Here is a 27199-nt window from a genome sequence, read left to right as displayed (position 1 = left end):
CCTCTAGATAAGTTCCTTTGTTCCTGAACATGCCATCTACTTTGCAGGAAATGTGTTTTTTTTTAAAAGAAACTATGTTTTAAATGTAACTTTTCACATTTTTGCAACTAAATTGAATGGCATGATGAGTTAATACTGTTCTATATTGACATATATACAGACAGAAACCTTGTGTTTTTTTAAAAATTTATCTTAGAAATACGAGGAATTGGTTATTCAGTGGAAGTAGGCATGGTGTTTACTTGAGCAGAATGATAACTAGCTGTACCTCAAGTCCACTGTCGCCTTTGGGAGGGCTTTTGTCGATTCTTAACACAGAGTTTTGAATGGAGTGTTGAAATTTAATATGTGGGCCCTTCTTCAAGGGCATGGTGGAAGATTACTTTCATTGAACCTGCTAGATATTAGCAGTCAGCAAGAATTCCACCACAATGTTGATCATGCTTTCTGTGGTGAAGGAAGGGTAGCTGTGGCTGATTTCCAGGATCTGATAGTACTCATTGCAACTCAATTTCTCCCAAGTCTTTCTATTTCTCTATAACTATATCCTATTTCTACACCTCAACGTGTTACAGATTATACAGAAAGATAAAATAATGAATATTAAAAATTGCTAACTCTAGCTTCAAATAGGTCTTACTAATACAACTAAAATTTGGAATTGAATCATTTCCTTTGGCTTTTGCCTTTATTAAAAATTACAGTATACCATTATGGGGAAAAAAAAGTTCTGTGTAGTTTGGTTGACACTTTCTTCCTGTACCCCAGCACCCCTGAAACACATTTGTTTTCCTAGAAATACTTATGCTCAATGTTTGTAATAGCAAACAGCCCCGGTTACTACCAACCTTTAATCTGCACCAATAAAATAGTATGAGGAATCGGCCAGAAAACTATAGGCTGGTCAGCCTGTCTTCAGTGGTGGGCAAATTATTGGAAATAATTCTGTGAGATAGGATAAACTGTCCTTTGGAAAGGCACTGATTGATCAGGGCTAATCAGCATGGTTTTATTAGGGGAAGATCATGCCATACTACATTAATAGAATTTTTTTGAGGAACTGACAAGAAGGATTGATTAGGGTAATACAATGGATATTGTCTACAGGGATTTCAGTAAGGCAATTGACAAGATCCCACATGGCAGATTGATCAAAATTGATCTCATGGGACACAGGGGAAGGTGGCAAATTGGATCCAAAATTGGCTCAGTGGCAGGAAGCAAAGGATAATGGTCAGTGGATGTTGTTGCGAATGGCAAAGAGTTTCCAGTTGTATTCGATGGAGCTCAGTTTTGGGGCCCCTTCTGTTTGTTGTGTATATATTAATGATATAGATTTAAATGTGGGAAGTATGATTGGGAACTTCTCAGATGACACAGAAACTGGCCGTGCAGATGACAGCGAAGAGGGTAGCTGTCGCCTTTAGAACAATATCAACGGTTTGGTTGAGTGGGCAGAGAAGTAACAAATGAAATTCAATCCGACGAAGTGTGAGGGAATGCATTTTGTGAAGGCAAACAAAACAAGGGAATGCTCAATAAATGGGAGGATACCAAGAGGGGCGGAGGAAGTCCCAAACTTTGGAGTGCATGTCCACAGACTACAGACTCTTGAAGGTGGCAGGATAGGTGGACAAGATGACACATGGAATGTTTTCCTTTATTGGACAAAATATTGAAAACAAAAGCAGGGATGTAATTATGGAAGTGTAAGAAACGCTGGTTAGGCCACTGCTGGAGTTTTGTGTACAGTTCTAGTCACCACATTACAGGAATGACATAATTCTTCTGGAGAGACAGCAGAGGAGATTTACAAAAATGTTGCTACCTCACAGCACCAAGGACTTGGGTTCAATTCTATCCTTGGGTGACTGACTGTGGAATCTCCACATTCTCCCCGTGTCAGCGTGGGATTCCTCCAGGTGCTCCAGTTTGCTCCCACAGTCCAAAGTAGTGCAGGTTGGGTGGATTGGCCATGCTAAATCCCCCCTATGTCCCAAGCTGTGTAGGTTAGAGGGATTCATGGGGTAAATACATGGGGTTACAATGATAGGTCGGGGGTGGACCTACGGAAGTTACTGTTGTAGAGTTGGTGCAGACTTCTTAGGCTGAATGGCCTAGTTCTCTGATTTTATGATTCTACCAAAAAGTATTCTTAATTCCAGAGTGGTTCATCTGCTGTTTGATTACATACAGCTCAGTGGAAGAAGGAAAAAACTAAAACCAAAAGAGAAAATGCTGGAAAATCTCAGCAGGTTTGTAAGGAGAGAAAAGAGCTGACATTTCAAGCCTGGATGAACTTTCGTCAAAGCTTTTCTCTCCTTACAGACCTGCTAAGATTTTCCAGCATTTTCTCTTTTGGTTTCAGATTCCAGCATCCGCAGTAATTTGCTTTTATTAAGGAAAAACTAAATCTTGAAAAAGGAATTTTGTACCTTTCCAACTTGAATGCAACAGGCTGAAAAGTAGAAATGGTGCATGACATCAAAGCATACATTATTTTCTCTTCATAGATCACAGTTTAACCTGATTCTTATTTCATTTTGCTACAAAACCCCATTCTTGTCACCATAGTTGAAGAGTTGATTTTGATTTGCTTTTGGTTGCCCAATTTCACAAAACTCCATGTGCACCATTGTAGATTTTCAAAACTGAAGCTTTGTGGCTGGTACAGTGGGTTTTAAAGTTGCATTGGGCTTCACCTTTGGAGGCCAGGTCAGATTTCCCCTGCCTCAATTTTGTGCTCCTTCTGGGGTTCCACTGTGATACAATGTGAAAGATATATTTTGGAACTCTGTGGATGAAGATTTGATCTTGGTTTCATTGTACCCATATTGTGTTCTATGCTGAAATGATACCGTTTGTTTGATTTTCATCTTTTAGTGCTGTTTCTTTTTGTGTGTCCCTCTTGGTTTGGAATTACTGTAATGGTTTAATTTTGTTTCTGCATGATATTTCTAGTGCACATATCACAAAACGTTTGTATGCAGGTAATCAAGAAGGCTGATGGGATGCTATTCTTTATTCCTTGAGGAATTAAATATTATAAAATTAAGGATGATATGCTCCAGTTACGAAGGGCACCAGTGAAGCCACATTTCAAATACTGTGTGCAGTTCTGGTCTCCTTCTTAAAGAAATATGTAAATTATCATTCAAGGTGGCTTAAAGGAGGTTTGCTAGATTGATATCTAAATTGAGCAGGTTGTCTTAGTAGGGAAGGTTGGACTGCAATTTAAAAGAATGAGGAGTGACTTGATTGAAAGAAGATCCTGAACGGTCTTGACAAGGTGGAAATGGAAAGCATGTTTCCTCTTGTGGATGAGGGGCATTGTTTTAAAATTAGGGATCATCTTTTGAGGACAGATAAGAATTTTTTTTCTGAGAGTTGTGTGACTTTGGATCTCTCTGCCTCAAAAAGTCAGTGGAGGAGGAACCACTCAATATTTTTAAAGCAAAGGTAAATAGATTCTTGTTAGGCAAAGGAAACAAAAGTTATTAGGGGTACATGGGAATGTGGAACTCTAAACCAAACAGATCTTATTGAATGATTAAAGCAGGGGCAGAATGGCCTACTTGTACTCCTATTTCATATATTTGTCTGTTTCTGGTATGTTTTGGAAGTCACACAGACCCAAGTCCCATGGTACAGAGTACTCCCAAGGTTGAAAAGAATAGGAGAGAGTAGTATTAGTTAGGAATCCCACAACTTATGCTGATGGGAAGAAGATCACTGAGAAATATGGGGACCAAGGGTCGTTTCCTGGGGACACCAGAGAAGCCAGTACAAGAGCCGGAAGAGAAGGCTGGCTGTGACTGGGTAGATAAGAAGTAAACCAGGTTGAGTGCAGTCTCTCTCTCTCTCTCTCTCCCCCCCTCCCCCCACTCTCTCTCCTCTCCCTCTGTCTCTCCCTCTCTCCCCCCCAATGACGTGGTCAGCCATGTCAAGGGTGCAGACAGGTGAAGCATGAATGGTCAGAGTCACGTAGGATATCATTTGTGATCTTTGGAACATTGCTTGTGCCTCTTGAATGGAATCTAGTAGCATGATGACCTCACTTGCACATTTTATGGCTTCTGTTACCTTTGATGCATCTTTTGGAGGCCCAGCAGCTGATAATTGATTCTTCATTATTCACATTCTTATTCTTCATTTTTATTTTCAGCCCCGAGGTGGTTTCAAATAAGATCTGTTGCTGATGATAGTATGCATTACTGCAGTGATCTGCTGCTCACTACAGTGTTAGGATGCGGTTTCTCTCCCCTGGTATCCCAAGTTGAAAACAATAATAAAGGGTCAGGTGGCAATTTGAAAATAAGCAATTTCTTTTCTTATAGACAGACCCCCCTCCTGGTTTTCTTCTAGATAAATATCCTTTATAGCAGCATTATATTTAACCACAGATAACAAGCACAGCTGTGGAAAGTATTTTTATTTCCAATAGTTAGCTGGAATTTGCAAAAACAGGCTCAACTGCTCCATGCCAGTGTTGATGTGCCACATGAGTATTCTCCACCCTGTTTCATCTCAACCTATTAACATATCTCACCCCATCCCTTTCTGCTTAATGTGTTTAAATGAATCCATTGCTCACCTCAACTATTCCCTGCGGTAGTGAGTACTGCATTCTGACCACTCTACTGGCTCCCTCCCTGGGGACATCTTTTCTTCATCTGTCCTATCATCCCTTTTCAAAATCTGTAAGACATCTATCAGATCACCTCTCAGCCTCCAGAGCTCCAGCCTATTCAATCTTTCCTTGTGATTATAACTTTGCACTTTTGATATCATCCTTCTAAATCTTTTAAATTGGTAGCTTTCCCTGTAACTCTTTCTTCTTTTCAAAATATGGAAACCAGACAGTACCATTGAACCATATAATCCCTGCAGTGCAGAAGGAGGCCACTTGGCCCATCAAATTTGCACTGACTCTCTGAGGCCCCCTGCGCTATACCCGCAACACCATATATCTACCATGACTAATCCACTTAACCTACACATCTTTCGGCACCGAAGGGCAATTTAGCATGGTCAGTCCACCTAGCTGCACATCTTTGAACTGTGAGGAAAGAAACCAGAGGAAAGCCATGCAGGCAGACACACAGTCACCAAGGCTGGAATCAAACCCAGGCCCCTGGTGCTATGAGGCAGCAGTGCTAGTACTCCAAGTGTAGTTTAACCAAGGTTCAATGCAACTTGTACATGACTTCTCTGCTTTTTAGTTCTATCCATATGGAAATGAACCTCTTTGCTTTGTTTGCTTTTGTTATATCCTTAATTAGTGTGATTTGTGTATCTGTATCCCAATATCCTTCCACTTATTACCCCATTTAGAAAATCATTTTCCAAGGCGCTTGAACGTTTCTTATTCCTCCTGCCAAAGTAGACCACCTCTCTTACATGCGCACTTTTTTTATTTATACAAATGTGTACAGAAATTCTTTTGCCAAATACATGTTTTGTAACTTTACTTTGTCATATTTTTTCTTCATAATCTTCTGTATTAATGATGCCATCTTCCCCCTCCCCCTCTGCACTCCCACCAACCTCCAAATTTTGCGTCATCTGCAAAGTTTAAAATTGTACTTCAGATTCACAAATCAAAATCATTTGAACATATTGGATAACACCTAGGTCCAGGCATTTAGTTGATAACATATGCCATCCTTACTGAAAGTTTAAACTTGTGACAGAATTCAGCTTCCTATGGAATGACAAGGAAATTAGATATATAAATTTCAGAATTTGCATTATCTGGTTTAAAACCCCTTTGATTGAGTAGAAATGTTTGGATTATGTCAGGTAAAATCATTCTCCCCTAAATATACCACTGTGGAATTTGAAAAAAAAACTTTAAAATATTTCAGTGTATTAATGTTTTCAGGAAACCCCCTACAATTGTGGCACAGTGGTGACAATTGAAAAACATTTAAATATTAAGGATTAAGCATATTTGTTACTTTTAACACTATTTCACTCTAATAATATTTTCAGAATCTAACACTGGGTGGGAAAATGAGTTCTATTCCATCTGTCTGAGATGTCAAACAACATGGATCATGTTGAGCAACAGGGTGTTCCAGAGCATTTGTCAAGTGCCTGACTTCTTCATGAACCATTGTTTATCCATGTGCGATTAGTCATCAATAAGATTTCTTAAATTTGTATTTGCTTAGAACCCTGCAAGTTTCAATCCATCTCAAAAGAATGCAATGTAGCTTTATTGCTGTATCCGTGAACACAACTGTAGACATAAACCAAAGCACACGCTAAACAGTTGCAGCATAAGTAATACCAACTTCTCTTTTCTTCGCAAAAGTGCTCCCATTTGTTGCTTGCTAATGGATCATACCCCTGATTTTTTTTTTAAATCTTAAGAACTGTGTTAAAGCTCTTGAGTTAATGTCCAATATTTCAAAGGTGGCTTCCCACAGTGGAGGAGAAAATGTATGCTTTAATCAAGCAACCTGTAAGGTAGAAATGTTACAATCAGTGGATATTTGTGCCGGTGACAGAAAACAAAAGCATTCCGTTAAGTCAGCCTAGAGTCCAAATCGGATCTATTGAAGGTGAAATCTTGTGTGTCTGACTCTTAGATTCTTTTTATCATCCTGATAAAATCAGGAAATAATCAAAGAGAGTTAGAAGTTTGCATCATTGTGTATGGAACTGATGTTGTTTGTAGCCTTCAGTTACATGAGTCAGATGAAAAAAATTAAAATAAAGCCTGCATTTTAATATCTTTTTAAAAAAGCCTTAAAGCCGCTGAAAGATATCCGCAAATAATTAATTTTAAGTTTGGATACTACTTCATGCATTGCTGCAGTGACAAAACAGTAGTGAAGAACTTGTTCAGCAGTTCCATGCACATCAGTGCCTACTGTCTGTAGTCATAATGATCATAATTTTCCACTGCTTTCATCAAAGCTTTTATATTGCTTATGCAGCTGTGTAGAGTTTGCATGCCTTGTTCTTGATTCACTAAGGACACCAGTATTTAAATATGCCCAGGGTATCTGTGAAACTTTTCAGAAGTTATTTATTTCTAGATGTGCATCATTATATAGTTCTCTTCTTCCCATCCCACCCCTTGCCCCATTATGGTTAATTAGATATACTATTTAATACTCGCTCTTAATTTTAAAAAAGCACAAAATTTGCATTTATATTTATCAGATGCTTCTAATTGACAATGGATTGCAAAATGTTCCTGACTAAATTGTTACTTTGGGTTTCTAATGCAGCACATTTTCACATCATACGCATAATTTAAATTTACTTCCTAAATGTTCAATCCTGAATCCAGAAGCTTAATAGCCACTTTAAGAAAGTCAACCTTTTATAATCATGAGGTCAGTACATATCAAGTTGAAAGCTATGAAAGTCTTATCTACATCTTTAGTGTCTCCTTTGTTTTGTGTTTAAGACTGCTTGTTTCTGTCATTGCAATGCGAAACTAATGCTAGCACTGTTTGTTGGCTTGTTAAACTGACCTACCCTCTTCCCCTGTGGTATGTCTTTCAACTAACTTTTGTTCAACCTGCTAATACCCTATCCTTTATCGAAGTGAGTGGAAGCTTTACCCATCTGTCGTGACTTCAATTCGAGCCACTGTTCTTGCCTAAACTGCTGCTTTCTGAAACATGGGAAAGGTATGCTATAGTGATTTGGCTAGATGTGTGTTTTTTTTTCAATTTTAAACAAGGGAGAGGGCTTCTGCTATAATGCTTGCCATATTCATAATGTTTTATTCTGTAATTATGTTGACTGTAGCTGGCCATGAAATGAAACTAGTAGGAAGTGATCAGTGTAATTAAATCATCACATCCCTAATAATTGCCTGCATGAACTTAAAGCTTTAGAAAGTTCTGGTATGTTTTTGCAATCTGGTCATGAGAATATTTCATTGGCTGTTATTTTAAATGATTAATGAATAATAGTTTCTTGAGCATTGTTGTTTAAATTTGTCTAAACAATGTTTGGCCATTAACTGTCAGTTATCTGTTAATTGGCACATTCTCCATGGCAATGCCTCGACCAATCAATGTCCACTTGTCAACCAAATCAGCACTTCCTTGTCATGCAGTATAAATTGTTGTTCCCTTTACATTTGGTATTCTTGCAAATTTGTTCTTGTGAATGCAAGATGGAAAGCTTTGACAGCACGAGTCTTTTTTCAGAAGTACTCCAGTTCTGTACTACCAAATGACCGTTGATATAGTTTTCACACGCTGGAAAAATCTGAAGTTCTTTGTATTTATGAAGTGTCTGGCATGCATGCTGACTATGACAGTTTAACTGTCGATTATTCTTTATACATTTTGCTAGAAATGTTCAGAGTTAATAAAACTCCAGTGTGTGCATCTGTTTTACATCTGAAGGGTTTATAAGCACATGTATCTTAATAAAATGGGGAAAATGTACATTATTTTGCCCATGTAATCAGTTTAATCAGGAATATTCTGAGATTACCCATTAACCGGCAATATTGGGGTAATATTATTCTTAAATTCCAGCTGCTGATTGCCTGATTGAAAACATTTTTGTCATACTGCAAAAAAATTAGGTTATACATCAAATTTTGGCAACTGTAATTCTTTTTACTTTTAATCTATCTCTACTATTTTCTATAATCTAACTTTAATGTTGCACAAAATGTTAGTAATTCTGCATTCTTTGACTTCAGCTTCTACACTGCTCCCATTTTATTTTTCTTTATGACTCTGTGATGTGAATCTCCTGATCTGGTTTGATTTAGTTCAGGCTGTTTCTTTCTGAGCAAGAGATATTTGTGTGGCTGCTCCCTAAATTTCCATTGAAAATAGTTCATGTATCATAATGAATTGAGATAGTCCCAGTTGTATTTCAAATAGCATAACTCATTATTCAGAATTTTGCTGATTTAAAGCATTCCATTCACTTCTCAAAATCTGATGTCACAGAAAAGCTAGGCATCAGACTGTAAAGTTGGCCTTGTGTGTCAACTCATTTCTCTGGCAACATTGATCACATAGCTGGCACTGACAATTAGCAGCATGACAACATGAACTATCCTCCACTAGCTTCAATGCAGCAGGAGAGCTGGATTCAGGGTCGCAGATATTCTGTTTCAGGCTATGATGTGATTGTCAGAATAATATGTGGTGGTCCCTGTTCAGGGACGATAGTATTTTCTCATGTGCTGCTGCTCTGGAAGAGAAATCCATTGAGGTACTTCGCTCAACATTGCCACTCTTGTGGCCATAACTAAGCAACAGTTGAGATCATAGAATCCTACAATGCAGAAGAAGGCCATTCGGCCCATCAAGTCTGCACTGACCACAATCACACTCTGTAACCCCATGCATTTACCCTAGCTAGTCCCCCTGACACTAAAAGGCAATTTAGCATGGCCAATCCACCTATGGGAAGAAACTGGAGCACTTGGAGGAAACCCACACAGACATGGGGAGAATGTGCAACCTCCACACAGGGTGGTGACCGAGGCTGAAATTGAACCTGGGTCCCTGGTGTTGTGAGGCAGCAGTGCTACTAAGCACCGCAGTTGATAAATTTTCTTCATCGAACAATTGGAGGGTGCGTAGCTACCTTTTCAAAATAGTATTTCTAGCCCTTTCTGAACCACACACCCCCACCCCACCCTGGTTTACTTGTTATCCTTTGTTATATTACAGTAATTGGCTTACTGTAGTAAAATAATTTAGTCATGGTTTCTAATGTATTCTGCCAGTGGTTTCAGTTGAAAGTTGGGTTTCTGTTCTGGTAATAGGTTAAAAAATCCAAATGAATTAAAAGATTTGTTTTCATTGGCAATTAAAACAAGAGTATGTGTGTGATTATCTTGGCACATTGTCATGGAGTAAATATTGTTACAGTTGGCTTTACAACCCTGCTGAAAATATAATGTTGCGGATTCACAGAATAATTCCAAAATCAAGTATTTATCCATTAATTTCTGATGGGTTTTTTTTTGCTCAGTTGCCATAAACACACATTGACAACTATGAAAATTAACAATTTAACTCCGACAGTGTGTGGCTTTTGCCTTGGTTTCCAGGTCTAGAAGTTGGACTATTTCTCAACAGCATTCTGGATCGTTTTTCTAGAGATATTTGTCATCCATGACTTTGCCAACTGAAAAACCTCCGTGGGGCCAGAAACCATTTTCTTCAGACTTAAATAAATGGGCCTAATAATCCACTTATTGCATTTAAAACATTTGAATTAACCAATGTTAAAGTTAAATTTAAAGCAATGTAAGAAAGCAAGTTGGGCATCCAGTGCTAAAATACTTCGAATTACAGAAACAAATAGTTTCCTTAGACAGTTAGCGAAATCAAATGCTTTGCCAGTGATTGCCTCAAAAAGGAGCTGGATAAATATCTGGTTGATGCAATTGAAGGTTAAAAGGATTCTGATATTCTGCAGAACATGTTGCTTAAGATGTTGGATGATTCAGAGTGCAACAGGGTGAGAGTGAGTGTCTGTCGAAGGGCACAGGCAAAAATTCAGTCTTAGAAGTGCAAGTATACACAAATATTTTGCAATTTTTACCAAGTTGCCTGTGGATATCAGCAAATACCTGCATCGAACTCTGTTCGATTAAACAGGTGAGACTGAATCTTTGGGGTGGATCTGTGCAAGGAACAGAGTTGATAAGCCAGAAGGCTGCCAACCTGCAAGAAGAAAAGTGTGATTGTAGGAGAGACTGGGCAAAATACAGACCTGTTCTTTTGAAAGGATGGGATTTTAAGTATTGCATTTATATAGCACCTTTTGAAGTCATAAAATGGCCCAAGCCATTTCCCAGGATTGTTATTAGTTAAAATTTGACACTGACCCATGTAAGTTTTTCAAAGTTTAGTTTTATTTATTATTGTTAAAAGTAAGCTTACGTTAACATGGCAATGCAGTTACTGTGAAAATCCCCTAGTTGCCACACTCCAGCACCTGTTCGGATACACAGAGGGAGAATTTAGCATAACCAGTAAGAGAGGGGATTAAGGGTTATGGGGAGAGGGCGGGAAGGTGGAACTGAGCCGCGACAGATCAGCCATGATCTTATTGAATGGCGGGGCAGGCTTGAAGGGCTGGATGGCCTACTCCTGCTCCTATTTCTTATGTTCTTATGTTCTAACCAGCATGTTTTTGGACTGGAAGAAAACTGGAGCACCCGAATGAAACCCACACAGACATAGAGAGAACACGCAGACAGTGACCCAAGCCAGGAATCTAACCTGGGTCCCTAGTGCTGTGAGGCAGCAGTGCTAACAACCTTGCCCCTGTGCCGTCTAAAAAAATGGAGCTCCTGGAGGAAACCCATGCAGACATTGGGAGAATGTGCAAACTCCTCACAGTCACCTGAAGCCGTAATTGAATCCCAATCCCTGAGAGACAGCATTGCTAAGCACTGCGTCACCATGCCGATAAGGGGTGTTAGAGAAGTGGCCAGAAGCTTGGTCAAAATGAGGTGTTGAGGAACACCTTAAAAGATAGAGAAAGACAAGAGGTTTGGGAAGTGAATTCCAGAATTCTGGGTCAAACCTGGTGTTGTCAGACTTTTCACTGTGTTTACGCCAGTCCAACGCCGGCATACCCACATCAAAGCATGGCCACCAGAGTGGAGCGATTTAAAAATCGGAGGTGCACATGATTCCATAATTAGGATGATGCAGAGGTCTCGGAAGGCTGCAGGAGTTTAGGCAACACATGAGCCACAAAGTCTGGATCAATCATTTTGGCCAACAAAATAAACTAAATCAGATTAACTAAGGGACAAATTAAAAGAGGCAGCTCCTGAAAGGAGGGGAACTGGCCGAAGTAGAAAGGAAGCTTAAAACATCAAATCAAAATGTGATTACGGGGTTCAGTAATGCACCCCAACCCCTGTAGTGCCCAGCGGGCATGGAGGGTGTTAACAGTCCTCTCTAGGGACACCCGGCCGCGAATATAGCCCAGGAGCAGGTTCATGAGGAGTGTCCATAGCAAAGTCAAAAGTAATCTTTGAATGAAACAAACTTAGGAGTGGAGCAGTTGGATCGGGCTGCACAGTTGGATCTCAGTTGACATCTCTTACATCCTGTCCTTGATTTTTATTTTCATTGTAAGTTCCCATGTCCACATTTCTGATGGAAGCTTGTTGAGTTGTAAAGACATCCAACCACCAGTGGTCAGTTTAAACATTCGTACAATTGCAGATTTAAGTTCAATTAGGTTGAGAAATAGTGAGCTAACCAGTGGTGTGAGACAATGAATTGAACATCAAAAGTTAAATGAATTAACACAATATTTCATCGGTCTGTACGTTCATGGTGATAGTCAACAAATTCATTTTAATTTAATATTTAGGTTCAATATTGAGAACGAGAAGAGATTTTGATGAAATGAACCAAATTTAAAGATAGACAATTCATCAATTTAATAGTTAAGAGGATTAGGATAGATGTCCTAATCTAGCCATTTGACCACCCTTTTACTCATCAGCCCTAACATCCTTAATAGCTTCAGGAAGCACTGGATGAGCTCAGCAGGTCTGGTAACATCAGTGGAGAGAAACAGAGTTAATATTCTGAGTCCAATATGATTCTTTGGTATGTTCTGAAGAAGATTAATCTGATTGTGGCATCAACTCCACTTTTCCATCTACCCCCATATCCTTTAACTCCCTTGTCAATTAAGAATCTAACTCAGCCTTAAAAATACTCAACTACCTTGACAACGAGAGAAGAAATTTCTCCTCGTCTGTTTTAAATGAGAGACCCCTCATTTTTAAATCATGTGCCCTAGTTCTAATCTCTCCCACAAGAGAAGACATCCTCTTAGCATCCTCCCTGTCAGTGTCCCCTCAGGATCTTTTATGTTTCAATAAAATCACCTGTCGTTCATCTAAAGTCCCACTGGCACAATTGTAACCTGTTCAACCTTTCCTCACATGATAACCCCTTCATCCCAGGAATCAGTTGAGCGAACCTTCTCCAAACTGTTTCTCATGCTATTGTATATTTTCTCAAGTAAGCACACATTCTCCCAGATGTAGTCTCACCAATGGTCTGCACAGCTGTAGCAAAACTTCCCTACATTTATGTTCCATTCCCCTTACCACTCAGTGGCTCTGTGCTTTTTTACCTGTTGAAATTGCATGATATACATGGCTCTGTTATAATCTAACATTCCAACTACATCCTATCAGCTCTTCACACTCACAGCAAGCATATTTCATTTTGTGAAAACTTCAGTTGTTGGCACAGAGCTGAATGTATTGCTGCAGAATTAATTATAGAAATTGTATTTGCCCTTTTTAGTACCACTGCCACCTACTAGCAAACATGCAATTGTAAAATTTCTCCAGGGTACAGTTACTATTTGACATACTTGTGTTAAAGAGAAACAATGAAAAGTTTTGTTTATGTTGCTTTGTATATTGGTAGACTATGTAAAAAAAAAAGTACGTTTTGCAATTTTTCCTTTATTCTTTCATGGGATGTGGTTTTTGCTGGCAAGTCTACCATTTCTTGCCCATCCAAATTGCTCTTTGACTGAGTGGCTTGTGAGGCCATTTTAGAGGGCATCTAAAAGTTATTGCCATGTGTCTGGAGTTACACATAGGCCAGACAATGTGAGGATGGCAGATTTCTTTCTCTAAAGGATATGAATGAATCAGATGGGTTTTTGCAGCAGTCGATGATTGTGGATCATGGTCACTATTACTGAGACTAGTTTTATATTCCAGATTAATTAATTGTATTTAATTTCCATCAACTGCCATGATGGGGTCTGAACCTGTGTTTCCAATGCATTAGCCTAGGCCTCTGGATTACTAGTCCACTATACCATCATCTCCGCCCAAAAAGCAGCAGATCAGATTATGTTTTTTTTTAAATCCTGAAATTGTATTGAGACAAAAATGAAGATGACCTGAAATCAAAATTGTGACGTAAACCTTACCGACAGCCTGATTTCACTGGTCTGAAACTCCTAACATTGAAGGAATGCGGTCTCTGTGTTGAAACAAAAACTGAAGGGTTCAGTCCTTTGTAAGGGCATGCAAAGTATCTGGAAATTATCCAAAATCATTTTATCTTGGTCATCTCATCCATCATGGTCAAAAGAGTTCACATCTCTTTGGTCACATTGAAGGGGTTCTCCAGACCAGGTCCAATAAAAGACAAACTCTGGCTCTCTTCAACAAGTCCACAGAGACATTCATAGAAGCTGGAAAGAGCAGAGATGTTTTCCCAAATGTCATAGTCTAAATGTATCCATTAACCAACACCATTAAGAGAAGTAAATTATCTGATAATTTTTCATGTGATTGTTTATGCTCTTTGGTGTTGTTAAACTGGCTGCTGTGTTTGCCTAGTTAACCACATTGACTAAACATAGAAGTTCCATAGTGGGAAAATTACTTTTTGAGGACATGAATACTACATTGGTGCAAGTTCTTTTTATTATATTGAGTTGCTGTCCAACCCAACACTTTGAGTGCAATCCCTCTGTAGAGAAATAAAAGGGACCTGATGAACCAGTTCACTTGGAGAAAGTAGAATCTGCTAGCTGGCTGGAGAATTGATTTGGATAGTGGCCATTTTACGTTTTCATAAGCTGCTTCATGGCAAATCTTGGGCCTGAATTTTTCAAATGGTGGGATCTCGCTTCCTGCCATTCAAACACATGGCTGAGTGTGTTCCACAGCCATGTTTTAAAAATTAATTTTTATGGGATGTGGGCATCACTGGTTAGGCTAAATTTATTACCCATCCCTAGTTGTCCCTGAGAAGGTGGTGGTGAGCTGCCTCCTTGAACCGCTGCTGTGGTGTTGGTACACCCACAGTGCTATTAGGAAGGGAATTCCAGGGTTTTGACTCAGCGCCAGTGAAAGAACAGTAAAGTGGTTCTGAGTCAGGATGTTGCGTGACTTGGAGGGGAGCATGCAGGTGGTGGTGTCTCCACATGTGTGCTACCCTTGTTCTTCTAGGTGATAGAGGTCACAGACTTGAAAAGTCTGTCAAAGGAGTTATGGTAAGTTGCTGCAGTGCATCTCGTAGATGGTAAACACTACTGCTACTGTGCATAAATGGTGCAGGGGGTGAATGTTAAAGGTGCAGTTGGGGTGTTATCAAGCAAGCTGCTTTGTTCTGGATGGTGTTGAGCTTCTCGGGAGGTGTTGGAGCTTGACAGATTCAAGCAAGTGGAAAATATTCTATCACACTCCTGATTTGTGTCTTGTAGATGGTGGACAGGCCTTGGTGAGTTAGGAGATGACTTACTCATTTCAGGATTCCTAGTCTCTGACCTGTCCTTGTAGCCACAGTTTTTACATGGCTCAGTTTGTGGTCAATGGTAACTTCCTCAATGGTAACTTCTCTTTCTTGATCCGCCTGATGCCTGACCTCTTTAGTATCTGAGGAGTTCCGAATCATGCTGAGTGTTGCGCAATCATCCGTGAACATCCTGTTTCAGGTCTTATTATGGAAGGGAGGTCATCAGCGAAGCAGCTGAAGATGGCTGGGCCCAAGACACAAACCTGAGAAACTCCTGCAACATTGTCTTGGGGCTGATATGACTGACCTCTGGCAGCTGCAGCCATCTTCATTTGTGCTCAGTATGATTCCAATCAGCAGAGAGCTGTGTCCCTGATTCCCATTGACTTCCGCTTTGTTGGGGCTCCTTGATGTCAAGGGCCATCGCTCTCACCTCACCTAGACTGGAGAGAACATAAGCCCAGGCTATGCAATCTACCCTCATAATTTAACTGTTTTATCTCAGTATACTCTGTCCTCCTAACTAGAGTTCAAATCCATGTTTTCCAATTATTTCTAATAACTGTCTACTTTTGAAGAGGTAAGCATGCCTATTGCTGGATAATCCAGTATTTGAGCTGGATGAGATTTTTTTATCGTGGTATACTATTGTTAATGATTGACCAGCCAGTCTGACTTAATAACTGAATCTGTAGGGGTCGACCCAACACTGCACTCATGGGATCTTTGGCAGGCAGATGCAGATAACCATCCAGACCAGTCCCCAAACAGATGGTTTGGTCCTTGTCGGACAAGTAGTGGGAATGCTGAGATGCAGGGTGTTGGACGGCCAAGTTCCTGAAGTACATGAATCTTGGCCACTGCCAATTTTCAGCTGTCTTTTCCAAGCTGAGATGAAGGAAGGTTTGTCTCACCGGGTATCCAGAATCTCGGCTTCTGTGGATTTCTCAAAACTGACCTGTAATTATCTTGTTGGGCGTCCATGCATGTCAACTAAGACTACCTGACCAAAGCCCAGCGCAGTAAAATTCCAGTGTCCAGTGTACTGGAGGTTTGAACCAATTGGCTGAAACGGCGTGAAGATATACAGTGTGTCTCTTTTTTTAGTACTGCACTAAATTGTCATAACTAGATTAGTCCATGCAATGACTTAGAATCATAGAATCCCTGCATTGCAGGAGGAGGTCATTCGGCCCATCGAGCCTGCACCAACAACAATCCCCCTCAGGCTCTATCCCCTTAACCCCAAGTATTTTATTCTGTTAGTCCCATTGACACTAAGGGACAATTTAGCTTGGCCAATGCAACTAACCTGCACATCTTTGGACTGTGGGAGGAAACCGGAGCACCCAGAGGAATCCACATAGATACGGGGAGAACATGTAAACTCCCCACAGACAGCAACCCGAGGCTGGAATTGATCCCGGGCCCCTGATGCTGTGAGGCAGCAGTGCTGACCACTCTGCCACCGTACCGCCCCTTAACAGACTTAACAGAGCACGTCTTCATTTGTGGGCCTGGCAGATTTGTTCAGACCCTGACTGAACATTTAAATTTAAATAAAATGCTTTCGCATCCTCCAGTATGAGGCTCCGAGATTTCAGCTCTGCGCAAAATTTATATTCTGTGATAGGTTCTAAATTTCTGGTAAGGGTAATGATCAGAAGATATTTTCATGCAATATTTGCTTGTGTGGTTTCCATAGCAACCTGCATGTTTTGTTTGAAGTGATCAGGACAATTTATTGCCCTTTTTTTTAAGGTCATTTCACATCTTTGCAAATATTTGCATAGCTGCGTTATGTTAAACCTTGCTAAATTCTTTTTCTTTTAAATATCTCTCAGGTCATACTGAAATAATGAGCCAGAAGCAGATGAATCCCCAGGACATCTCTATGGAAACTCATGAACAGGCTTACTGTAAATACTACCCTCTTTCCTCCCCACCTGCATCTATATTAGGCTTACCGCAGCCAGCATGCTAACCAAATTAAGAGAAATTCTATTTAGATTAAGCAAGAATACAGAATCGTGATGGAAAATGCATCATACAGTTTAAGGATATAGATGAATTTGGGCGTATATTTAATATTCATATATCCTGTAAATAACCCTAGCACTATGACAAATGTTACAATCAAAGAAATGATATATCTACTTTCTGATGTCTCATTTTGTGGAGATGTTTCACCATTGCATTCTGTAAAGAGTGTGATGTGGTTATATTGTTAATCTGTTATGAGATCATTGTGTACAAAAAAAAACAGCACCCACAGAGTTGGAAGAAGCTGCACAGACATTTACAGCCAAGACTATACCCCATAAATGAGGAAAATCCACTTTGAAAATTACAGTATCAAATAAAATGGGTATTTAAATCTTCAGCAGTAACCCAATCAGTCACTAGGTGGGGGATGTTTGATTAACATTTGATCCTTGGTTTACAAAACAAAATGAGCGACTTTTAAGAACTATAATGATATTTTAAGTAAACACAATGCGTGTAAAGTTTATATTAATCCAAAATATTGCACAGAAATAATTTGCCTTCTCAAAGTTTTTCTTTTGCGTTTATGCTGTTGATGCTCATGATGCCTTTGTTGACAAGCGTGAGTTAAGCGTGAAAGGATGTCTGCCTCCCCAGCGCAATGCAGTTAGTTTTGGGTAGCTGTCATCCCACATTGGCATCAGATGTCGGAGGGACGGTCCAGCTTGCTGAGGCAACTTGTTTCACAGTTTGATGAATTGCATCTAAATCCTCAATCAGGTTCTCGGCTCCCATCCCTATAATTTCAAAGAGAGTTAGCAATGTGGAGCTGCAGAGGATGTGGCCAGCTACAGAGTCGGACGGGCCACACAAAGCTGGTCAGTTTCGCTGCAGCTCCAGTTCAACTTGCCCGACGTGTTTACTGTGCTACCAAAAGGTTCTTCCAACTCTGAAAGGTGTACCATATTATGAAATCATTTATAATGTAGAACATGATATATGTAACAGTGCCTAAATAAAGGGGGGGGAGGGACAATTATTCACTAGTATGTGCAAAATGTGTAAGTTGTACCAAAATTGTATTTTGTGTGTTTTCTCATGCTAGCAAAGCAGATGGATTTAACTGGTGCGATTTGATGAAAACATAGTCGGAGTATATAACGAGAGAAAAATTAACTTTTTTAAAAAAAAAATTATTCTTTTTCTAACAAAAAGGCTCTTCCCAAATAAAATTGCACCCTAATGTCACTAATGACCTTTTAAACGGCAAAAGTGTGGAGACGGGCTGCTGATTTTATTTTTCTTTAAACCAAATTGTATCCCAAGACTGTAAACCCTTACCAAATTTATTGCTCCACTTTGCAAGTCACATAATTCAGTAGTGACTCTAATATAAGGTTTAGAAGATATAATAATGCAACTTAATTTTGTTGAACAATGTTCTATCTAAAAATTAAACACAGAAAATACACAAAGGTAGACTCAGCACGATAGTATTACCTTTGAATCCAACCATCATGTTGATTTTAATGCCATTGGTAACCACACACACAAAATCAGAATGCAGCAGACATAAAAAGAAACTTTTATTTTTGTTTTTTTAATTATAGCCTATATTTAAAGAATGATTGTTTTGAGGCGTAGCAAAGATTTTAGCTAGATCCATCCAGTGTAATGATTAGATGTTAGTTAATAGTTTGATTAAGATCTTTATTGTGTTGAAAGTATATCCTTTTTTCGTAATAGGTTTATCTTTTTATAAGATTGGTTTTCTGATATGAAATGTTTATGGTTTTATAGTAGAATCGATCCTAAAGATAATGTGTAATATTGATTTTTTTTTCTTATTGAGGGTTAGTAGTTATGTTTTTTTTAATCCTACACTTATGGAGCGCAATTAATTACAGATTGACTGAACCTATGGTTTCTACGTGATAAGATACACCATTAACATATCGGAAATTATATCACAATGTGACTTTCAGATGTCAGTGCAAGTTACCTGTTGTGATTAGTTCAACAGCTATTACGTCATAATAAATTTCCCTGGCGTGTGTTTCTTTTTTTTTTAAAGCTCTGTTTCTGGATTCCAAGCATACTCATGATGCAGCAAAGTTTTATGTTTCTTGTCTTTTGTATAGCAGCACAGTACTCTTCATCAATTTTATGATGTAATAGCAATAATTTCTGCTATGAAATAGTGTACTTAGCTTAAAGGCTTGTTGCACTATAGTAAAAACGCCTCACTTGGTGGCCACAGCACTTAACCAGCGCACTTAGGTTTATTTTTAAGGCTTCATACTCCACCTTGTAATAATCTTTATTGCCTAATTAGAATTTTACTAAGAATTAGAACTTTAATGTGAAACGATTATATGTCATAACAATAGCATGATACATGTGTAACATTATAGTTTTTTTGGTTTTAAGAAGATTAACTTTTATGTTTTTACATCAGTTTTCTAACTGACAACACGGGCCATTTGACCTGCAGATACTAACTTGCAGTCATTTGTGTACTGTCAGATGATAAAATATTGATACAGTTTGAATATTTTCAAAAGGTGCACCCAAGGAACATTTTGGTTTTTGTGTTCCCTTTTAAAAAAAAGGGTTTGTTATTCCGGAAGTGTTTCGACTGTCTTGGAGTTGGCATGCAGCTGAAATATTTGATGTACAAATATGGATAACACATCTTGTTGCACTTATGTACATAGTAAATATGTAATAAAGCTGTCTTTATATTGTAAAATGAACAGCAGAGGTTTTTAAATAAAAACTAAATTCTCCGTTCAAAGCGTTCTCATGAGAGAGGCAGTTGTGTGTGAATTGTAACTGTTTACTGAAATATAATATATTTCCTATTGGGATTCTTAGCAGTTAACACTTAAACTGTATTTTTAAAAGCTATATATAAAAATTGTATGCTGCAATTTTTTTGTTCAGAGATGAACATTCAAGCCTCTATTGGGGTGTACTAACCATACTTAATCTCTCATGCTTGTAGCTTTGAGCAAAGACAAAATATTCAAACCACAATCATAAAAGCCCGACAGTCAAACAACATTCCTCCCTAGAACGGAACATTTTTAACCAAACTGAAAGCAATTTGTGTTCCCTTTTAACTATACCTTACTTACAACTTACCGGATTGTAACAACAAGAATTGTCCAACGCCGCACTAAAGAGTCATGGATGTTTATAGTCAGTGTTATTGTGAAGTCTGATATTAATTTCTCTGGTCTGAAAATGATCCATTATTCACATGTCAGATTGGAAATAATTACTCGAGTTGTTTTGGTAAACACATGCCTGGAAAGTGTTCAGATCAATATTTCACAAGACCGGTTTGAACTGTACTAGTGACAGCAGCCAAATATGTTTTCTAGCTGTGATTTTTTTTTTTGGTGAATTTTTAGCAGTTGAGGAATGTAATAGCTCCACACACGCACGCACACACAGAGGCACACACATGCATATACGGAGCACATATAGTCATTCTCGTGCCATAGGCTTTAGTGAGATGTCACTTTGCAATGAAATGATTTGTCTGTACTTGGCTTCTCCATTTCCTGGGTATACCGTACTGACTGATTTTACTCTGTATTGCTGCCAGATTATACTGTTTATGCTTCAGTTATGTCATATGATGAATGAAATTCACTTATGTTTCCGAAAATACAACTATTTGTTTTATGACCATTGAGGGGAAAATAAAGAAATATTTGGGAAAAAAATGTTGTATTATTTGAGAATTGTTGGTAATCAAACTGTATCGAGACTGATGCACATCAAACTATCATGCTTCACAGGCCAACTGCATAATTTAACACAAGAAGTGCAAAGATTTTTTTTAAGTTTTAACTTTGAAAAATTAAAAGCAGAAAACGGTAGAAATACTCAGGAGGCCAGGCAGCTTGTTTGCAAAGACAGAGAGTTCAAGTTCTCAAGTTTAACTCATTGGAAACCTGTTTACATTTAGAGCACTAGAGTTGCACACTAGTGACCTTTCACCAGAGCAAGGAGAATTTAGAGATTTAACAGCTTTGAGTACAGAGCATGGGAAAGGTCTGATAGGGCAGAAGGTAAGAAAGCTTCAGCGATGAAAAGGATGATGGTGCATAGCTAAGGTATGGTAATGGGTTAAGTAATGGAACAAAATCACAGAATTGTCACAGCAAGGAAGGAGACTCTTCGGCCCATAATCTGCACTGGTTCACTGAGCAATGCATTTGGTACGAACTCCCACCTTTTCCCCAAAACTCTGCATGTTCTTCCTTTTCAGATAAATTTAATTCCCTTTTGAATGTCTCCATTGAACCTCCCTCCACCACACTCTGTACATTCTAGACCTTAACCACTCTTGTGAAAAAGTCCTTCCTCCGACTGCTTTTGCCAATTATTTTAAATCTGTACCCCCTCATTTTCAATCCTTTCATAAGTGGGAACAGTTTCTCTCCATCCGCTCTGTCCAGACACCTCACACTTTTGGACACCTCTTTCAAATCTCCTCTTCACTGCCTTTTTTTTTGAAGGAAAACAGTCCTAACTTCAATGTGTAGATGCTGACATTGGACTGGGGTGGGCACAGTAAGAAGTCTCTCAACACCAGGTTAAAGCCCAACAGGTTTATTTGGAATCACGATCATGACACACGATAATACAGAATCGCCGAACAGAAACTGATAGCAAAGTTCATAAGAACATAAGAAATAGGAGCAGGAGTAGGCCATCCAGCCCTTCGAGCCTGCCCCGCCATTCAATAAGATCGTGGCTGATCTGTCGCTGCTCAGTTCCACTTTCCCGCCCTCTCCCCATAACCCTTAATCCCCTCTCCTATCAAAAACCCATCAACCCGCGTCTTAAAAATATTTAGCGAGGCAGCCTCCACCACTTCAACGGGCAGAGAATTCCAGAGATTCACCACCCTTTGAGTGAAGAAGTTCCTCCTCAACTCCGTTCTAAACCGCCCCCCTTTTATCTTGAGGCTGTGCCCCCTAGTCCTATTGTCTTTTTTGAGCGGGAAGAGTCTTTCCACCTCTATTCTATCCATCCCATTCATCATCTTATACGTCTCAATGAGATCTCCTCTCATTCTTCTAAACTCTAACGAGTACAAGCCCAGTTTATTCAGCCTCTCCTCATAGCTCAACCCCCTCAACTCCGGTATCAGCCTAGTAAACCTCCTCTGCACTCCCTCCAAGGCTAAAATATCTTTGCGCAGGTGTGGCGCCCAAAAATGCACACAGTACTCCAGTTGCGGCCTCACCAATGCCCTATACAGCTGCAGCAAGACCTCCCTACTTTTATATTCAATCCCCTTCGCTATGAAGGCCAGCATCCCATTCGCCTTCCTGACCACCTGCTGCACCTGCAAGCTGGGTTTTTGCGACTCATGCACAAGGACCCCGAGGTCCCTCTGCACCGTCGCCTGCTGCAGTTTTTCGCCTCGTAAGTAATAGTCCTTCCTACCATTTTTCCTACCAAAGTGGACCACCTCACACTTGCCAACATTAAATTCCATTTGCCATTTCCTGGCCCATTCGCCCAGCCTATCTAGATCCTTCTGCAGACTCTCCACACCCTCCTCACAATTTGCCGTTCCCCCAATCTTGGTGTCATCAGCAAATTTCGACACTCTACACTCGGTTCCCTCCTCCAGATCATCTATATAAATGGTAAAAAGCTGAGGTCCCAGCACCGACCCCTGGGGCACTCCACTAGTCACCATCCGCCAATCCGAATAGCACCCGTTTACCCCCACTCTCTGCCTCCTATTTGACAACCAATCCTCTATCCACGCTAACACCCTACCCCCAACTCCATGTCCCTCGACCTTCTGCAATAACCTCTTGTGAGGCACTTTGTCAAACGCTTTCTGAAAATCTAGAAAGACCACATCCACCGGCTCTCCTCTATCCACCGCCCTAGACACATCCTCATAGAACTCCAGTAAATTTGTCAGACACGACTTCCCTTTAATGAAACCGTGCTGCGTCTGCTCTATCAAGCAATTCCCTTCAAGATGCCTCGCAATTTCCTCCTTAATGACAGATTCTAACATTTTACCTACCACAGACGTTAAACTAACCGGCCTATAATTCCCCGCCTTTTGCCTGGCACCCTTCTTAATCAACGGCGTAACATTAGCCGTTTTCCAATCATCCGGCACTTCCCCGGAATCCAGCGACGTTTGGAAAATAACCACCAAGGCATATACAAGTTCCACATGTATGAGGACCGTCTCAACCAGGATCATGTCACACTATGTGTAGCCCCCACCATTTGTCCCGGGCTTGAAAAATCCTACTAACCAATTGTTTTGGTTTGAGACAATTCACACCTCTTTAACCTGTCATTATTTCTCTCTACTCACATTGTCTGTACTTGTAAAGACTTTATTACCTATAAAGACTCGCATTCCAACCATTATCTTGCAATTGAGTCTGTGTCTATATATGCCCTGTTTGTCTATATATGCCCTCCACTCACCTGATGAGGGAGCAGCGCTCCGAAAGCTTGTGATACCAAATAAACCTGTTCGACTTTAACCTGGTGTTGTGAGACTTCTTACTGAGTCCTAACTTCTGCAGCCTATCTTCGTAACTAAAGTTCCTCATTCCTGGAATTATTCTTGTGAATCTTCTCTGGACTCTCCAATGACTTCAAATCCTTTCTAAAGTGCGATGCACAGAACCATATGCAATATTCTGCCTGAGGGTGAATTAGTCTCTCCAACAAGTTGAATATAACCCCCTTACTCTTGTACTGTATGCCCCTAAGTTACCATGTGCTTTATTCACTACTTTCTCAGCCTCTCCTGCCATCTTTAATGACTTATGCACATTTGCACCCAAGTCCCTCTGATCCTGCACCCTGTGTAGATTTGTATCATTGTCTCCATGTTTTTGCTACCAAAATGAATCACTTTGTATTTCTCTGCATTGAACTTCATCTGCCAACTGTTCGCCCATTCCACCAACTTGCCTAATCCTTTTTGAAGTTCCACACTATTCTCACAGTTTGCAATTCTTCCAGGTTTCGTATTGCCTGTAAATTTTGAAATTGTGCCTTGGACACCAAAGTGTAGGCCATCAATATATATCAGGAATAGCAAAGTCCCCTCACACTAACTTCTGGAGAACTGCACTTCAGATCTCCTTCCAGCCTGAAAAGTATCCATTAATCACCCCTTTGTTTGCTGTCACTCAGCCAATTTCATATCCATGTTGCTGCTGACCTTTTATTGCTTGCCTGTAAGCATAATATCAAGATAACACCAGACAAGCTGTAAATGGCAGAAGTTGTCTGTTTTAAGATAGATTTTTTTTATTGTCTACTTCTTCCTTAGAATAGGTTTTAAAAATATTTCACTTGTTGGAGGTTCTTTCAAATAATAAAGAATAGTGCAGCACAGGAACAGTCCCTTTGGCTGTCCAAGCCTGCCTAAACTAAAACTGTATGCACTTACAGAGTCCATATCCTTCCATTCCCTTCCTATTCATACATTCATCTAGATGCCCCTTAAATGCCACTATTGTACCTGCTCCCACCACCTCCCCAGCAGCACATTCCAGACATTCACCACCCTCTGCGTAAAAAAAAACTTGCCTCACACGTTTCTTCTAAACTTTTCCCCACGCACTTTTCTATCCCAGCAAAGAGCATTTGACTATCCCCTCTTTCCATGCCACTCATAATCTTGCAAACCCCTATCAGGTTGCCCCTCAACCTTGGTCATCCCAGTGAGAGCACATCGAGTTTATCCAACCTCTTCTCATAGCTAATAGCTTCCAGACCAGGCAACATCGTGGTAAATCTCTCATGTACCCTCTCCAAAGCATCCACATACTTCTGGTAGTATGACCTGAGTTTCAGTTTGTTCTGATTGCTTAATGATCCCCACTTTTTGAGTAATAGGTATTCTGAAATAAGCTGTTTTTAAAATAAAACACAATTTGAGTGATAAATGCCGGAAATGTTCTATCAGTTGGACAGCAATTGGGGATGGCAGGTCAATAGAACTGGAAAAGTTAAGAGATATGTGACAGGCTTTGGGCAAATGCAGGGGGAGGGGCTGGAATGAACAAAAGGGAAGATTTGTGATGGAGGGAAGGACCAGCAAGATTAAAATGACAGTGATGAAAGACAAAATTACTTGTTAATGAAGCATAGGTTTGGCAGACAGGGGATTTTCACAGGAAAAGCAAAAAATGATGACGGCTACTTATCATCTGAATGTGAGTGCGAAAGCAGTCAGAAGACTCAGGACAAGGTTAAAGTCCAACAGGTTTATTTGGAATCACAAGTTTTCAGAGTACTGCTCCTTCAGGACTCACCTGATGCAGGAGCAGCACTTCGAAAGTTTGTGATTCTAAATAAACCTGTTGGACTTTAATCTGATGTTGTGAGACTTCTTACTGTGCCCACCTCAGTCCAATGCTGGCATCTCCACCTCATGAATGTGGAAGAACTGTAAAGTGCTTTGTCAAGTGCTTTGCCCCTCAGTTTTACATTGAGCTTCAGTTGAGCAGCGTAGAAGGCCACAGAAAACAGTGGAAGTGAACAGAGAATTGAAATAGATTAGTGTCGTAAGTAGGCTTACAATAACACAGCAAAGAAGTTACTATGGAAATCCCCTAGTTGCCACATTCAAGGTCCAGCAAGGGAGAGTTTAGCCTAGCCAATGCACCCAACCATGTGGGAGGAAACTAAAGCACCCAGAGAAAACCCATGCAGACATGGAGAATATGCAGACTGCACAGACAGTGACCCAAGCCAGGAATCGAACCTGGGTGCCTGGTACTGTGAGGCAGCAGTGCTAACCACTGTACTGTGAATTGAAATGACAGGCGAGGATCTTACTTGTGGACTGAAGGGAGGTGTTTCACAAAGTGGGCACTCAATCTGCTTTTGATCTTCCCAGTGTAGCTGAGCCAACATCATAAGCAGATAGTAGTCTTGTTAGCTATGACATTCAGAGTATGCACGTCCTTCTAAAATCATCACTGGATTATCTTTTCTCCTCCTTGAATAAGAGCTAAACAAAAATACAAACATCAGGAATCATAAGGAAGACATCATGATCACAAAGACTCCGATGGAAGCAAATGAGCAATTCTGGCCCTGCACCAGTTCCTTGATTATGCAGCTGGCAACTGCACATTGACTAAAGCGACTTAATTTCAATTGGCACCAATATACCAAGTAAGTTAAGAAGATTTCTAGCTGAAATACAGTCTTTTCACACTATCAATGTTCTGTCGACTATTTCTGAGTATCCCTCTTGCCTTGGAGTTAGAATATCATGGTTTCAAGTCCCTCTCCAAATATTTGAGCACATAATCCAAGCTGATGCTCCCAGTGCAATAGCACAGGAAGGCTGTACTGTCAGAGCTGCTCTCTTTTGCTTGCCCCACTGAGGTGGTGGTAATGGATCCCAAGGCTACTGTAAAGAGCAGGAGTGGTATCGTGGCCAATTTCTTTATCCAGAGACCATTGGGAATGTGCCATATTTGAAACAAAAAGCATAAGTCTATGAAGAAGAAAATATGTTGATAAGGTGAGATGATATAATGTGGATGGAGGCTCAGAGGGCTGGATATGCAGGATGCAGGGGTGATGGTTCCTCTTACTGGGGAGTCTAGAACAAGAGGTCACCATAGAATCCCTATGATGCAGAAAGAGGCCATGCAGCCCATCAAGTCTGTACCGCTTCTCTGAAAGAGCATCCCACCCAAGCTCTGCCCAATCGACCCCTGAAACCCCATACATTTATCACGGCTAACCAACCAATCTATGCATTTTGGGCACTGAGGGGCAATTTATTTAGCATAGCTAATACAGTTAACACGCACATGTTTGGACTATGGAAGGAAACCGGAGCACCTGGAAGAAACCCACACAGATAGAGGGAGAACGTAAAAATGTCACACTTTCACCCAAGATTGGAA

General features: G+C 40.0%; 1 protein-coding gene across 14 annotated transcripts in view; it reads left to right on the top strand.

The window, feature by feature from the left end:
* Positions 1–20983, top strand: part of mbnl2 (muscleblind-like splicing regulator 2) — a 99813-nt gene extending 78830 nt beyond the window's left edge. For 9 of the 14 annotated variants that reach the window (XM_080198081.1, XM_080198080.1, XM_080198071.1 and 6 more), the window contains one exon: positions 17105–20983. In XM_080198081.1, the coding sequence (XP_080054207.1) occupies positions 17105–17244 (140 nt within the window). In that variant the 3' untranslated portion in view covers positions 17245–20983. The remainder of the gene's footprint in view (positions 1–17104) is intronic. The other 5 variants (XM_080198086.1, XM_080198084.1, XM_080198083.1 and 2 more) reach the window with 1 other exon arrangement.
* The last annotated feature ends 6216 nt before the right edge of the window (positions 20984–27199 follow it).

Source organism: Carcharhinus amblyrhynchos, chromosome 10 (genome assembly GCF_965287045.1).
Source record: "Carcharhinus amblyrhynchos chromosome 10, sCarAmb.v2.hapA, whole genome shotgun sequence".
Taxonomy (NCBI): domain Eukaryota; kingdom Metazoa; phylum Chordata; class Chondrichthyes; order Carcharhiniformes; family Carcharhinidae; genus Carcharhinus; species Carcharhinus amblyrhynchos.
The sequence above is the reverse complement of the archived record's forward strand: the minus strand, read 5'-3'. Positions and strand labels throughout refer to the sequence as shown.